This window comes from Camelina sativa, chromosome 3 (genome assembly GCF_000633955.1).
Source record: "Camelina sativa cultivar DH55 chromosome 3, Cs, whole genome shotgun sequence".
Lineage (NCBI taxonomy): Eukaryota > Viridiplantae > Streptophyta > Magnoliopsida > Brassicales > Brassicaceae > Camelina > Camelina sativa.
In genome coordinates this window covers 7,706,874-7,722,241 of record NC_025687.1, presented here as the reverse complement: position 1 = coordinate 7,722,241, position 15,368 = coordinate 7,706,874, and the positions used below count along the sequence as shown (strand labels likewise).

The 15,368-nt window shown below is 34.0% G+C and overlaps 5 protein-coding genes and 1 long non-coding RNA gene across 6 annotated transcripts; 1 reads left to right on the top strand and 5 right to left on the bottom strand.

The window, feature by feature from the left end:
* LOC104778754 (glutathione S-transferase U26-like) lies at window positions 1-947 on the bottom strand (the record flags this gene model as incomplete). Its single annotated transcript, XM_010503194.2, has 2 exons — window positions 633-947; window positions 1-291 (listed from the first exon to the last, which is right to left on the bottom strand). Coding segments are annotated over exons 1-2 (606 nt in total), but the record flags the coding sequence as incomplete, so codon positions are not given.
* On the bottom strand, window positions 1,688-2,641 carry LOC104775827 (glutathione S-transferase U25-like). The gene is made up of 2 exons (XM_010499762.2): window positions 2,261-2,641; window positions 1,688-2,181 (listed from the first exon to the last, which is right to left on the bottom strand). The coding sequence occupies exons 1-2, from the start codon at window positions 2,573-2,575 to the stop codon at window positions 1,837-1,839; spliced, it is 660 nt and encodes a 219-aa protein (XP_010498064.1). The 5' UTR covers window positions 2,576-2,641; the 3' UTR covers window positions 1,688-1,836.
* On the bottom strand, window positions 4,621-5,900 carry LOC104775826 (glutathione S-transferase U24-like). The gene is made up of 2 exons (XM_010499761.2): window positions 5,343-5,900; window positions 4,621-5,057 (listed from the first exon to the last, which is right to left on the bottom strand). The coding sequence occupies exons 1-2, from the start codon at window positions 5,664-5,666 to the stop codon at window positions 4,716-4,718; spliced, it is 666 nt and encodes a 221-aa protein (XP_010498063.1). The 5' UTR covers window positions 5,667-5,900; the 3' UTR covers window positions 4,621-4,715.
* On the top strand, window positions 6,006-7,858 carry LOC104775825 (ribokinase). The gene is made up of 4 exons (XM_010499760.2): window positions 6,006-6,746; window positions 7,002-7,187; window positions 7,328-7,523; window positions 7,622-7,858. The coding sequence occupies exons 1-4, from the start codon at window positions 6,078-6,080 to the stop codon at window positions 7,714-7,716; spliced, it is 1,146 nt and encodes a 381-aa protein (XP_010498062.1). The 5' UTR covers window positions 6,006-6,077; the 3' UTR covers window positions 7,717-7,858.
* On the bottom strand, window positions 8,216-8,975 carry LOC104775824. The gene is made up of 2 exons (XR_766079.1): window positions 8,417-8,975; window positions 8,216-8,336 (listed from the first exon to the last, which is right to left on the bottom strand). It is a non-coding gene; the product is annotated as an uncharacterized LOC104775824 (long non-coding RNA).
* Window positions 11,149-12,822, bottom strand: LOC104775823 (exopolygalacturonase-like). The gene is made up of 4 exons (XM_010499759.1): window positions 12,676-12,822; window positions 12,060-12,368; window positions 11,467-11,985; window positions 11,149-11,379 (listed from the first exon to the last, which is right to left on the bottom strand). Exons 1-4 carry the CDS (start codon window positions 12,820-12,822, stop codon window positions 11,149-11,151), a joined length of 1,206 nt encoding a protein of 401 aa, XP_010498061.1.

Here is a 15,368-nt window from a genome sequence, read left to right as displayed (position 1 = left end):
AGAATCAGCTAATGCGTTAACCACACTCTCTCTCTCCAGACACCTCTTGGTCCACGTAGTCAATTTCGGAAACTCTTTTTGGATACTGAAATCACCAAATTTCTCCATGGCCTTGAACCAGCTGTAATATCCCATTAATGCAATGTCCATGAATCCGAACACTTCACCACCATAATAAGGCTTGTCTCCGAGCTCTGTTTCAAGTGTCTTGAAATGTTCCAACAGTTCCTTCTTCACTGCAGCATGTTCTTCGCCCACTGTTGCCCATATCTTCCATGATGGGTCGTAAAACTGAACCAAATCAAAATCACCAAAGTCAATATTGTTCAAAAACGAGCATTTTGATATTTTTTGGAACTCGATTTAATGTTTTCGTTTGTGTGTGTGTTTCTTTATTCCTAAACGAATTTAAAACCTTAACGACCTAATATTTTATGTTTTTGGCGTTAATTTGCATGTTAGGAGTATTTTAAAGAACCGAGAAATATAATGATTTTTGTTTTTCAGTTTTCCATTTTCTACCATTTATGCGATATCAACTATGATAACGTCAAGCAGGCCCAACAAAACATCATCTAAAACACTAAATTTTGGGATCACAGTTACAAAAAAATAATTAATTAATTAATAACCTTTCTGTCGATGAAATCAGCCCAGAATCTAGCTTGAGACTTGAGGTAAGGATCAGAGGGAAGGATCGGGTATGTATCGGACCAAACCTCATCGATGTACTCAAGCTGAATAAGAGACTCACAGATGGGTTTACCTTTGTGGATGAGAACCGGAATCTTCTTGTGGATAGGGTTCATCTCGATGAGCAAAGGAGTCTTAACCCAAGGATCAGTTTCCTTGTACTCATACTCCACTCCTTTCTCAGCCAAAGCCATCTTTGTCCTCATCCCGAACATGCTTGGCCAGTAATCAAGAAGAATCACTTCGTCCGCCATTTTTTTTTTTTTTTTAAGAGCCGGTTTAGCTTTGATCAATTGATATTTTTCAACTGCTTGTGTAGTGTTTTGTTGAAATGTAGATGCGTATATTTAAGAGGTCGAGGGTTTTTGGGGATTTTTCAAGGTAGTAACTACGTCCACGATAGAATTGGTTACTACTCGTTCCACGTAACATGACTTAGTTTTTTTTTTTTTTTGTATCAAAAATAAATAATGTTTTTGTTTTCTTATAAATTAATATTATTCACGCCTGCCCCATAATTTTAAATCTTTCATTTTTTTAATACCATAAAGGCGATAAAAAGAATATCTAATCTAGATACTCTCAGTAAAATAATATTTTTAAAAAATAAAAATGTATGAGATAAGATAGAAACGGTCTCTCTCATTTGACAAACTCTTCTGCCATGTGTTTTTATTTAGTTGACAAACTGATTTTTAATGATTTAGGGATTTATTTACCCATTTGAATTTACAAATATAAAATACCTGCTAATGATTAAGTTTATAAGCTAGATAGATAGCCCATTTAACATTGGACCTAACGTATTCGGTTCGCAATATTAAAATCATCCAGTCCGTTTGTTTCCCCCTTTGTTTTTTTTTAAAAAAAAGACCGGATTAGTTTGGTACTGTTTTAATTCGATATGGAAGACTTTTTAAAATCTTCTTCTCATGACAATGGGTGAGATCGCAAAAACTAACCACCATTGGAAGTTTGAAACAAATGCAAAATATTAGGCATGCGGAATGTGTCATGTGTGTATTATTTTGAAACACCTTTAGATTTTCGAAACAGAAATTAAAAAAAAAAAAAAGCAGAGCAAAAACAACAAACACAAAAGAGAAACGTAGAAACATTACAGAGTAGAATTAAAAGATCTCTCTACTCGATCCCAAAATGTTTCTTTAGCTCAGGAACGAACTTAATGATCTTCTCCGAATCAGGAAGAGACTTAGCCACACTCTCTCTCTCCACACACCTTTTACCCCAAGCTATCAGTTTTGGGCACTCTGCTTCAATGCTGAAATTCCCAAACTTCTCATACGCCCCAAACCAGCTGTAAAACCCAATGAGAGCTATGTCCACGTAACCGAACGTTTCACCTCCAAAGTAAATCTTGTCTCCAAGCTCAGACTCTAGTGTCTTTAGTATCTCGATCAACTCCTTCTTCCCTGCCTCCTGCTCTTCGCCTTTCGCTCCCCAAGTCAACCTCGCCGAAGCATACACCTAAAATCACAAGAAAACATTACTGGCGATGTCTTGATTCACAAGAAAGCTATTTTTTTGGAAGCTAGATTGATTTTACCTTCTTGTCGATGTAATCTCCCCAAAACTTGGCCTGAGCTCTCTGGTAAGGATCAGAAGGAAGGAGTGGGTTTATCCCGGGCCAAACTTCGTCGATGTATTCGACTTGGATGAGAGATTCACAGACCGGTTTACCATTGTGAATGAGAACCGGGATTTTACTGTGAACCGGATTCATCTCGAGGAGAATCGGGCTTTTGTTCCATAGATCTTGTTCTCTGTAATCGAACTTGACATTTTTCTCCTCTAGAGCAATCCTCGTCCTCATTCCGAACATACTCGGCCAGAAATCAAGAAGAATCACCTCGTCCGCCATTGTTGTTGTTGTTGATTAAGCTCACTGAGATATTTTGTTTTGTTTGTTTTGTGTCTTAAGTATATGGTGAAGAGAAGAAGGTTTTATAGAGGAGAAACATTAACTACAAAACGAAATCGCATTTTGCTTGCTGGTAAAGTCAGAAAATGCATCAACTTTTCCGATTATACTAATATCTAAAATTCATAAATAACGTTAAAGTAGTTTATTTTATACGAAGGGAATAAACTTTTCACTAATCATTTTTTTTTCATTAGCTTTTCAGCTTAAGATATTCGTTTAGTTTCATTGTTTTGTGTTATTGAATGTGACTGCATGTATCAAGGGGTTTTGTAATTAGTATAGTCATTTGTGAGATTAGTATGATAAAATTTCATGTTGAGTTTTTTGCTTGTTTTCTTAAGTTTATATAACTCCAGTAAATCAAATATTTATATTTTTCAGACATGTTAACATTTACGGCAATTTTTTAAAAATCAAATGCTTTTTTTTTGGGGCAAACAAATCACTGCTTACGTCATCATACTTGATACACACACACATCCTACTTAATACACTCACATTTTTGATACAAAAAAAAATCAAATGCTTACCCAGTATAAAGTATAAGCTAATCAATTTAGCTTAATTTCATTTTTTGAGAGGTGCAAGTCGTTGACCTACTCAGTTTATTAAAGTGTTTTAGATTCATTTACATTGACCACAGGATTTACAGAGTTGAATTGGTTATGTCACTGCTTACGTCATCCTACTTTTGAGGTTGGAGTTTGGACGGTGGGTTTTCAAATGTATTCCTTGCCAAATCTGTATTAGTTGTTAGTTTGATACCAAAAAAAAAACAAATTTGTATTGGTTACCTTTTTTATTGTCGGGCCTCTGTTACTTACTTTTAAGGATGCCAACAAAAAAAGAAAAAACGATCAAATTTTAGCTGTCTAAAACATACTCAAATTGATCTATTATACATCTGTTATCATATGTCTCTGCCTCTCTGGCATCCTTTCCCACTATTCCCAATTTTTCCAATACTTAAAATGATGAAACGAAGTCTGTTTGAACCAAACACAATCCAATGATTTTTAGATGTGTTCGGTTAAAAAGTTCTTAGTTAGGTTTAGTTTTCAATTAGTTTGTTTCGTTCTTACTGTATATTTCCTGCAAACGGTAAAATAGACCAAATTCACTACTGATATCCACTCTATTGCATACAAATGTTTATATTTCATCATTCAACTCTTCACATACTATTGTATATTACATTGCATACTATATAGTCCGCTCTCTACCCTAATATATAGGTTAGCATACGAAAAGTTAGTCCAGTATCGGATATACAACAGCGTATTGGATAACCATTCAAAGCCAAGAATTAAAATATATAAATAGGCTAGAGGTGTAAATTTGAGTACTCACATACTCAAAATAGGAACCGAGTAGATGCAGGTAAATTTGAGTAATTTAAATAGTTTTATTATGATTAACACAACATTCTCCAAATTTATATAAGCAAAAAACAAAAACAAAAATGGAATTTAAAAAGAAAAGGGATTTGTATAAAGTATAAACTGTAGAAAACAAATCTTGGTAATAATTTGTATTTTCATACTCGAACTGTTTCTTCAATCTGATTCATAATTAATATGAGGCTCTAGAAGAAGAAGATCCAACCACACTTCTAACGTACACCCTCAAGAATAGCCATTACTTTCAGAAGAAGTTACTTGAGCAACATAGGGGATTAATGTATAAATCGCATATAAAATCTCGTGGTCGCTCATTCCTGCTTCTCCCAAGAAATTAATCAAGTCTAGTCTGCTCCCACCCTCGTCTCCATTTGCAGAAACTTTAGAATTGACAACCACAAAAACTTTAGAATTGTGTATGTTTTACCTTGTATACGATATTAATATATTATTATGTCAAAATTGTATGTTCACACGCTTTTAGAAATGATATACTCTTATAGATGGATAAAAGCCAATTTAATTATGTCAAATTTGTATAACCGAGGTTATTTATTCCTTTATATAATTATTAATTTTGAGTATACAAAGGAATATATTATTTATGCAGACAAGACCTCATACAAAGAAAGAACGAAACAAGAAGAGACATGGAAACAGAACAAAAGAAAAGAGATTTAGTCTAACTCAAGTTTCTTCCTACGCTCGGAAACGAACGTAGTGACCTTCTCCGACTCAGGCAAGGCTTTAGCGACGCTCTCTCTCTGCAAACACCTTTTGGCCCACGCAATCAGTTTTGGACACTCTGATTCGATATTGATATTCCCATACTTGTCGTACACTCCAAACCAGCTATAGAACCCAATCAGGGCTATGTCCACATACCCGAACGTCTGGTCTCCAAAGTAATCTTTGTCTCCAAGCTCGGATTCAAGCGTCTTGAGTATCTCGAGTAACTCCTTGGATGCTTCTTGCGCCTCACCTTTCGTCGCCCAAATCCTCCTCGCCGCAACATTCACCTGATCCATTAGTAAAAAGTTACAAACAAGAGACTCTAGCTGAAAAAACCGAACCAAACCAATCCAATATACTTAAACCGAAAAAAAACTAGAATTTGTGTAGAAACCAATTGGTTTAACATTTGAAACAGAGCAGTTTTGAAAGAAAATAAATATACCAACAGTAGTAGTAGTAGTAGTAGTAGTAGCATCAAACCTAACCGAAATCAAATCAAACATTAAACCGGTAGAAAGCATATAAAGAAACAAAATAAACCAAACAAAACCAAACCGTAAAATTGATACCTTTTTGTCGATGAAGTCGGCCCAGAATTTGGCAAGAGCTCTCTTGTAAGGATCGGAAGGAAGGAGAGAGTATTTGTTGCCGGGCCAAGTCTCGTCTATGTACTGGAGCTGAAAGAGAGATTCACATACCGGTTTGCCATGGTGGATGAGAACCGGGATTTTCTTGTGAACCGGGTTCATCTGGAGGAGCAAGGAGCTCTTATTCCATAGATCTTGTTCTCTGTAATCGTACTTGACTCCTTTCTCCGCCAGAGCAATCCTCGTTCTCATCCCAAACATACTCGCCCAGAAATCCAAGAGAATCACCTCCTCCTCCTCCGCCATTACTTGTTTGTTGCTCTCTCGATTTAGCTCACTAAAATAAGAAGAGATCTCTTTGCTACTCTCTCGCTCGTTCTTTTGATTTGGTGGTGAAGAAGAAGAAGAAGAAAACAAGTTCCGTGATTTATAGTGTGATTGATGAGTAGTAAACTATATTATAATAAGGATGATCTTCATTTAGCTGCTTACGCCACTGCCTGGTCATCGATTGTGCTTGACTTAATTAGTGGAGTAATTTGTATTAATCACTTTTAAAATTCGATATGATTAATTTAGTAATCTTCCCTATTTTTACATTTTTAGAGCGTAACCACGTGCGAAAGACTCTTTTTAACTCAATACTTTTTAGTAAGACATTAAAGATCACTAAAAGTTGTTTCATAGAAGTCAAAACTTTTGCAAATAGTAACGAAGATGATGACGAAAGGGATTTCACTTTATCAATCCACCAATCTTAATCCTACGAACATCGAATTCAATCGACCCAACAAGCTTCAGATCAACACTCTCAATCCTAATCCAACCCATTCTCGATTTCCCCGACGACCCCTCCGTGTTCTCTCGCTCTCCGTCGATCCATCCGCGGCGAATCGGAATGTTAAATCAGCCGTCGAAGCCCACGCGCCGCCTTTAGTGGTTGTGGGATCTGCGAACGCCGACATCTATGTTGAGATCGAGAGGTTGCCCAAGGAAGGGGAAACGATCTCGGCCAAGACAGGGCAAACGCTCGCCGGAGGAAAAGGCGCGAACCAGGCGGCTTGTGGAGCGAAGCTTATGTATCCGACTTACTTCGTTGGTCGTTTGGGTGAGGACGCGCATGGGAAGCTAATCGCCGAGGCGTTGGGCGATGGTGGCTGTGGGGTTCATCTAGATTACGTGAGATCCGTTGATGATGAGCCGACGGGACACGCCGTGGTCATGCTTCAATCCGACGGTCAGAACTCGATCATTATCGTTGGTGGTGCTAATATGAAAGCTTGGCCTGAGAAGATGAGTGATGATGATCTTGAGATCGTCAGGAATGCTGGTATTGTCCTGCTTCAAAGAGAGATCCCAGATTCCATCAATATTCAAGTTGCTAAGGTCACATTGTTTTACTTCTTTTCAAAATTCAATTTTGAGTTACTTCAGTGAGAGTTGGTCTAGTAGTATCTATTAGGGAAGCTCTGTTGAATGGATGCAGCTTTAGTTTGGATTTTTGAGTCTTGAAAACGATGTCAGTTTTTGGGATAGGAGTGTAGGTTGACCACTCTTATATATGGTTGGATCATCTTGATGGGGATTGCTATTTCTCCAAGAAACACTTAGGTTTGCTGGTGGTGGGGTTTTGTTTTGCAGGCTGTGAAGAAAGCAGGTGTTCCTGTCATCCTTGATGTTGGAGGAATGGATACGCCAATCCCGAATGAGCTATTGGATTCTGTTGACATCTTGAGTCCGAATGAAACTGAGCTCAGTCGCTTGACCGGAATGCCAACTGAATCTTTTGAACAGATTTGCCAAGCTGTTGCTAAGTGCCATAAGTTGGTAAGTCCTTTTTTTTGCTCATTACCAATGCATCAGACGTTAAATTTTGGCTAATCATCCTTGTTGCAACTGGACTCTTTGAAATTGCTCGTTTAGTGGGTTTTTGGGGTTTTTAAGGTTTAAGCTATGTTTATCCTCAGGGAGTTAAGCAAGTCCTAGTGAAGCTCGGGTCCAAAGGATCTGCACTATTCATAGAAGGGAAAAACCCAATCCAGCAGTCTATAATACCTGCTGCCCAAGTTGTCGATACTACAGGAGCTGGGGATACTTTCACGGCAGCATTTGCAGTGGCTATGGTAGAGGGCAAGTCCCATGAGGAATGCTTGAGATTTGCTGGTAATAATTAGTGGACAAATTCCAAGAAATCTAGTTTTCTAACACATAATTCAGATTAGTTTTGTCTCACTTTTGGCTCTATCTTCCGGTGCCTACAGCTGCAGCTGCCTCTCTTTGTGTCCAAGTAAAGGGTGCAATACCGAGCATGCCCGACCGAACATCTGTCTTGAAGCTCCTTAAATCTAGTATCTAAAACGTGATACTCTCTTTCAACTCTTTTTATCAATAAAATCTCTTTGGTATTCTAGTTTGTAGTTTTTATCAATAAAAACCTCTTTGGTATTGTGATATACTTACTTAATAAATTACAGAATAAATAGTTGTATATGAATATATATCCTAAAACCAGATCACATTAAATTGTTTGTTTTAAAACCATGGTGAAATACTCTCTATCTGGGATTTTTTTTGCTTACTTAATACTTTCTCACATTGCATTATGATGCGACTAGATAATTATATAAGATATCAAAATGTTAACTTTTTGTCCTATTAAAATATATGATAATTACATAATTCAAGATATTTTATAACAAAAACTAATATAAAAATTGTATTGCTAAAAAAAACCTGCAAATGATAGTCTGATCATAGACACTCTAAAAAATTCTTGTGGTTGCAACTTTGGCCTTAACTTCAGTTTTGAATTTCACGCAAACCAACCTTTCCTTTAAATCTTTGATGATAATCAGTTTTTTTTTTTTTTTTGTTGATTTGAGAAGTCTCCCTCTCCAATAATCTAGGGAATATGATCAAAAGCTTTAGAGCACCAGCAGTTGGAAGAAACCGAGTGATGTCCTCCAAATCATCAAACTTGAGCACACAAGAACCTTAAATCAGATAATCTTAATAAAGCACAAAAAACCATAGAACGAGAAGTTCAATACTCATACTCTAATCCTGGCTTGGCAATTCTCTGGAAGACTCTTCTCGCTGCAATTCTAGCCTCAACTTCACTTTTGAACTTCACGCGTAGGCCATCATATCCTTTTCCTTTTATGATCATCTTCTTCATGTTCTAGGATGATCTCTTTCTGAGATCAAATAGATGGCTTTTACCGGGGAGAGCTTTGATCACGCTACAGTTGAAGAGACACTCCTTCCACCTAGTTGTGGTATGTGGTCATGTGGAACCATGCAGCAGAAGTAGCCATGATCACAGCCTTGAGGACAGCGATGGAAGAGAGGACCAAGAACGAATATACTGCAGTTGTGCGAATCCCACCACTACAGCCTGGTTCTCCATGATACTCTACATCTCTGCGAGTATCGTAGAGGAAGTACTCCCACCGGCTCCTAGATCTGAGCAGAGTCAGGAGCAAGTGCCAAAGAGGTCTCACGATGACGACAGTAAGGCGTCGTCGTCTAGAGAGGATGTTCACCAGCAGAAGGAACTCTCATTTCCATAGGTTAAAGGCTTTCTCAGCCAGGGTCTAGAAGAAAAACTCCACGTGTCCGCGAGTACCTTGAAAAGTACTCATATATTAATGGGATGATCACTAAATCTTCTAATATGAAAGCAACATACATGTGGTTATTATTTCAACAGATATGTCATAGAAGTAAAAGATTCATTTTTCCTCCTAACTAACAAATAATTGAGCTTATCCTCTATTTTTTTTTGTTAATTTTTTTGATATTTGCTTATGTTTTGCTTATGTTTTTCTTATATTATGTTTATTTTTTTCAACTTTTATATTTTTCAAAGTTTCAATATTTCCTTTGTATTGCACATTGGTAGTAAAAATAATGCATCATTTGAATGCATTAAAAACTTAATTTGCTGTTTTGAAAAATATGTGATATAAATTTATTGATTCAGAATGCTAATATCATATGAATTTTAAATTGAAAAATTATAGAACCATAACAACTTTTTTAAGATCAAATACTTTAAACTTTTTGTCTACAAAAAAAAATAAAAAAGTCCTAACTTTTCTAAATCATGTGAGTTGACTATAATCATCATTCTCAAAGTTATCAATCGTTAAGAGTTGTCATCGATAAAAAAAAATATGTATCTACTAATATATTCATTTTTTATAAACAGAATTATATAATTTGAAATTAAATGTGTTGATATCATCTATAATTTGAATGAATTAATGGTTTTAAAACTCAATTAACAAAATATTTGGATATAAATTTTATAATTTGAAATCACATGTTAAAACATCAATTTATCGACCATATTACAAACTTGTGGTTTAAAAAATTGAATATTAACTTCTGGCATTGAAGTTTTATGTCTACTATATAATCTCACTGAAAGAAATAATTTATTTTTCATAGCCACTGAAATATATAACATTTACTATATATTCTCACTATAATAAAATAAATAATAAGAAGCTAATAAAATCAAGCATTTCTCTAGCTAATGGCCGAAAACGGTGCGCCCCAAAAAGAAACGTCACGGCCTATTTGAAAATTTGAAAACTCATGGGGTCATTTGATAGAAATTCATAGTAGATTCAATGTTGACTATGCTTTTTTGGGGGGAGCTATTTCATAAATATGTATTTATAAAGAAACCGGAAATATTATGGCTCTTTTTCTCTTTTTAGGATTCTGAAACTATAGCAAGTAAATCTTAGTGCTACTAATCTTAGTGTTTTATGATTAAGATTATATATACTGATCGATGCTAATCTTACATCTCGTTTTTTCATTTTTTTTATTTTTAAACTTTTACAAAATTCTAATAATACTAGTGGGATAGTTTCTTGTTAATCTAACGAAGCAGACAAAATAAAAGAGTTAGCAAAGCAGTAGCACTGTAGGAGGGTATCGAACAAAAAGAATAAAGAAAGTGGAAGTTTCCCAAATGTTCACGTTGCTGCATGAGGCGATCTTAATTCCGTCGGTGTTTGGGCTCTTTCCAGGTGCCGTTATAACGACTCTGGTGATGTTGGTGATCGACGGTGAATAAATTCAAGCTAGTGCTCTCCTTTGCTATTGAGTGATTTTAGTCTACTGATTCTTGAGTATCTCACGAAATAGAATCCCATGTTCTGCAAAATGTGTAAATTATATGCCAAACGTAAATATAAATATATATGTAATCCATATAGTATTTAAAACAATTTAAAATCGTACCGCAGGTAGTCTAGGCCAATAATATTTTGCATGCACCGGAGGAGGACCAAGAGTCACTTCCTTGGCCGTCGATGATTCGAATGCTATTACTACTACTGTTAGTTTTTTCATTCGAGCATTGCTTGCATCTGCCTTGCTAGTAACATTTAAAATCCGTTTTAATTAATTAGAGGCTATATATATACGAAGTCTTGTCATTCAATAAAAAGTTAAACTACAAAAAAAAAAAATAGATATGAGTATGTATAAACTAAACCCGTGTGAGTGAGTGAGTCAACACTTTTCATATCTAAAAGAAAATTCAGTATGCAACTTTGATACTTTATTTCGAAAGTATCATTTTTGTATTCTTTAAATAATACAAACAGAATTGTTGAATACAAAATCAAAAGGTTGAAGGATTTTAATTTAGAGATTATTCTTATTAATCTAATTTAGGATCTCATCACAACTAGAGCATGCATAAATAAACACCACAGCTATCACGAAAATATCAAATACACCAAAACGACTTGTTTTGACAAAATCAATTCAAGCAATGCGGAGGAATCATCTTGCCGGTAGCAGAACCTTTAATGTTTTCACACAACGTGATTGCAGGACCGTCGACTCCGTTGTGCTTTAAATTAATGTCACTTGAGTGAACATTTTTGCAAGGAAAACTTTTGCTACATTGAAATTTCACAGCCACTTTGTCCCTTGATGTTCCCCAAATATTTTTTAGTGTCACGTTTTGGATCTGAATGTGAGAATCTCCCTGCAAACATGATAATTTAACTTGTAAATTAAACTCGACTAAGACTTTTAAAAACAAAGAAGTTTGTTTTTTTGCGTAGTAAGTTACCAATTTCTGGCAGGATGGATAAGGACAATACTTCTGGTCAATGTTGATAGGAGCTCCAACATCAATCATCTGTAAATTCTTATAAACTAAATTGGAAATTGCAATCGTGGAAGCTGAAGATTCCCATGTCTTGATCCGAATACCGTCGGACGTACCAGTAAATATTGTATCCCTAACCGTTAAGCCGTTGATGTTCTTCTCATTTTTATCTTTTCCCAAACTTCCAACACTTATCCCATGTCCTGGACCGCATGTGACATTGTAGATATCAAAATTGGTGTTTCCAGAGAGCATTGCTATACAATCATCTCCAGTGCTGATGTGAGTGTTTGAGATTTGTATGTTGCTTGATAAAGCTATTTTGATGCCGTCAGTGTTGGGACTATGGCCGGGAGTTGTTATGTTTACTCTTGTGATGTTAAAATGATCAACAGAGAAGAAATTAAAGTGCCCTGCTTTGCTGTTGAGTGATGTTATCCCTTCCATCCTTGATTTATTTACGAAATCAAATCCCATATTCTGTAACGTATACAAACACTGCGAAAATATGATTAAAAAAATGTTATAGAAAAAGTTTAAGAAATGGTACGTACTATAGCAAGTTTAGGACAATTAGTATTCTTTTGGCAGTCATTTAGTAACCAAGACTCTTTTCCTTGACCATCGATGGTGCCACTGCCGGAAACTGTGAGATAGTCGATGTAGCCAAAATTGATCCACGTGTCTTTTTTAATGTCATTGTTGTTGGGAGGAGCCAACAAAGTTCCATCAATGACAAATGAAATCTTACTAGTGCACGGTCCTACAAATGATACACCACCAAGATAGAATCTTCCATTTGGTATGTACATTTTGCTCGGTCCATCCCATGTGCATGCATCCTTCCATGTATTTGTGAACGCCTTATATGATATACATTAACAAATAAGGTAGACTATTTTATTAGACAAAAACTCTTTAGTAATTTATAAGATTCAAAAAACTTGTAGTCACAAACAAAAAATATGCTCTTCAGTAAATTAAAAAAATTAAAAAACTAATTATAATTCCATCATACTAAATAGGATGGAGGTACGAAGTTAAATTAAACAGATCTGAAATTCAATATATAAAAAAGTCAAGCAAGCAGCCCATATTCTATGGAAAATGGACAAATAACTAGAAAAAAAATATTTTGTAATTAAAAAAAAAAACAGAAAATATCAATACCTTGGTGTTATCCGTTTTACCGTCACCTTTAGCACCATATCTTCGAACGTTGAATACTTTAGGTACAGTGGTCGGGCGACTTGTGGTTCCGATGATGAAAAAAAGAGTCAAACTAGAAACCTTAAACACAAAATCAATGTAAGCCATCTTCTTCTTTTTTAGTAGCTTCTATTCCCTCTCTTGTTTTGAATTATTTAAAGTTTTGAAAGAAGAAAAAAGATGCTTAATTTTCTTAAATGATTTTGGAGTCGATATGATTACAGGTGTTGGTGTACTTATACAGAAATATATCCGAAGGATCTATGCTAAGAAATCCAGAATGATAAAAAGTGATATGTACTACTTGACATGTATATTATTTGGATATCTGTATCTTTTTTTTTTACCAATTATGGGTAAAAATATATTTTCTTTCTAAAATCTGTATATACAATACTTGATATGTATTTTATTTGGGTTTGGGGTCTGAATCAATTGAGATTAGCTAGCTGTATAAAATATTCTTGAAACTCATGCAACAAATTACAGGAACACAATCAAGAAAAATACTATATTATATTAGTTTTGGTTGCATCTATCTATATTAACATTTTTAAAATACATTTGGTGTTCCACTTTTAAGTTATCCTTATTTAAAAAGTTATTTATAAAGTTAATCCTTATAAAGTTGCATAAAAAACAATAAATAAAACTACGGAAAATCAATTTAATATACCAAATCGATTTAATATTCATGTATAAGAATTTTTATAGATAAAGAAATCAATTATGAAAATTTAGCACCATTCCACCGAAACAATCAATTATTAGTAGTAGGATTTTTAGAGAAAAGAAAATTCATTATGATAATTTAATGCTACGTAACATATTTAAATCGGAATAAATTTCTTAGTTTCTAATTTTTTTATACATGCAATCAAGAAAAGATAGCAACTTAAAACAAATTACTAAACATGCACTTCTTATTAATGGTATATTCCTTAGCTAAATACTAAATCTTCAACTTTAATTCGTAATTGTGATATTTTTTTTAGATTGTATAGTGTACTTACCCAACAAAATTTTCGACAATCAATCACACATAAAGTTAGGAGTGTCAATCGGGCTAGTCCAGTCTGGCCCAACCCGAAATCTATAAAACTCGTATATGTTTGAGCCCGGTCCGGTATGAAATATTTCCGAATCTATATTTCAAAGCCCGGACCCAACCTTAACAAACTACAGAAAAAAGTATATTTGTATATTTGTATATTTGCTACAAAAAGAAACTGTATATTTGTTATTATATTTTATATACAAAAGAAAATGTATATAACAAATGATGAGACATATAATCTTTTCTTAAAATCTTTTAGCTTAAAATGTTCATAGACTTCTTACAATTGAGTCTAATTTGTTATATTGTTTTTTTATTTTGTCAAAGTGTATTGCTTCTTACTATATATAAAAACTTTGATTTACCATTATTTGTTATATATTTGTTATATAGAAATATTTAATAGCATGTTACATAATAAAATATAATATGGTAAACAAATGATATAATATAAAATTCAAAACTAACTTTTAAATTTATAAAAGGAAAACGTATATTTTCGTATTATTTTGTAGTAAAATTTTATTATATAAACTTTTAGTAAAGTTATGTAATTTTTTAGCTTTTTTGTTTATAAAAAAGTAACAATTTTATTATTTTTAATCAACACCAATCACTATTAATCAATGTCAGTCAATATCCGTGAACACCAGATTCTAGCAAATAAAAAATCATCAAAATTAGATATTTATAGTATTATACACATAATTAATATTTATTAATTAATATTCTTATGTAATAACAATAGTTGATGAAGCTAATCGGCCTACATTTATTCTAGCAATCATTTTTCCTTTTTATTTCCTCGTGTACGTTTATCAACACCGGTGATTATATCGTAGGCTGGTTTCATCGTGATGTGATTACCACATCCAATCAAATAAGGCGTGCTTTGACCCATTAAACAATAGTACATATACTATATAATAGTATGATTCTTTCTTTCAATATAAATAAATAAATGGTCAGATAATAATAACAAAAGTCCATTTATTAGTTGGTCCGTCAAGGCTGCTTGAATTTTTTAACGGTCAAACCTGTCTCACCCGTACAAGAATCACGTCGAAGACCAATACAATAATTGTGAAGACCATAGATAGTTTCGTATTGCCCCAAAGACCATAAATATTTAAACTTTAATCGAGTCTCTTGACTCTCTTTTAGATAGATAGATAATTGCTAAATAAAAATATATCATCGAACTTGTCTACCAAAACAAATAACAACCCCAATCAGAGATTTGTCTACATATCAATTATCAATCGAAGTGAAACGTAGCAAAAAAAAGAAACAAACCAACAAGTAATAATCTCCAGTTTCAGTTGACCCCGCCGTTACAAAACTCTAGATAAAAGATTTTATACTGTAACGTTAATTACTTAATTAGTTGAGTGTAATTTCTTTAGTACGTGGAAAATTTGCGCCACTCCTAAATCCTGATATCTGTATATAAAAGATTTTTTTAAAAAATTCATATGATCGTAACACCACACGTAAGCATTTTTTCTAGAATAACAAAAAAAATCATTCGACACCTATATAATTATTCTTTTCCAGTACACCAAATACAAACTATGCTAAAAAAAAAAAAAAAAAA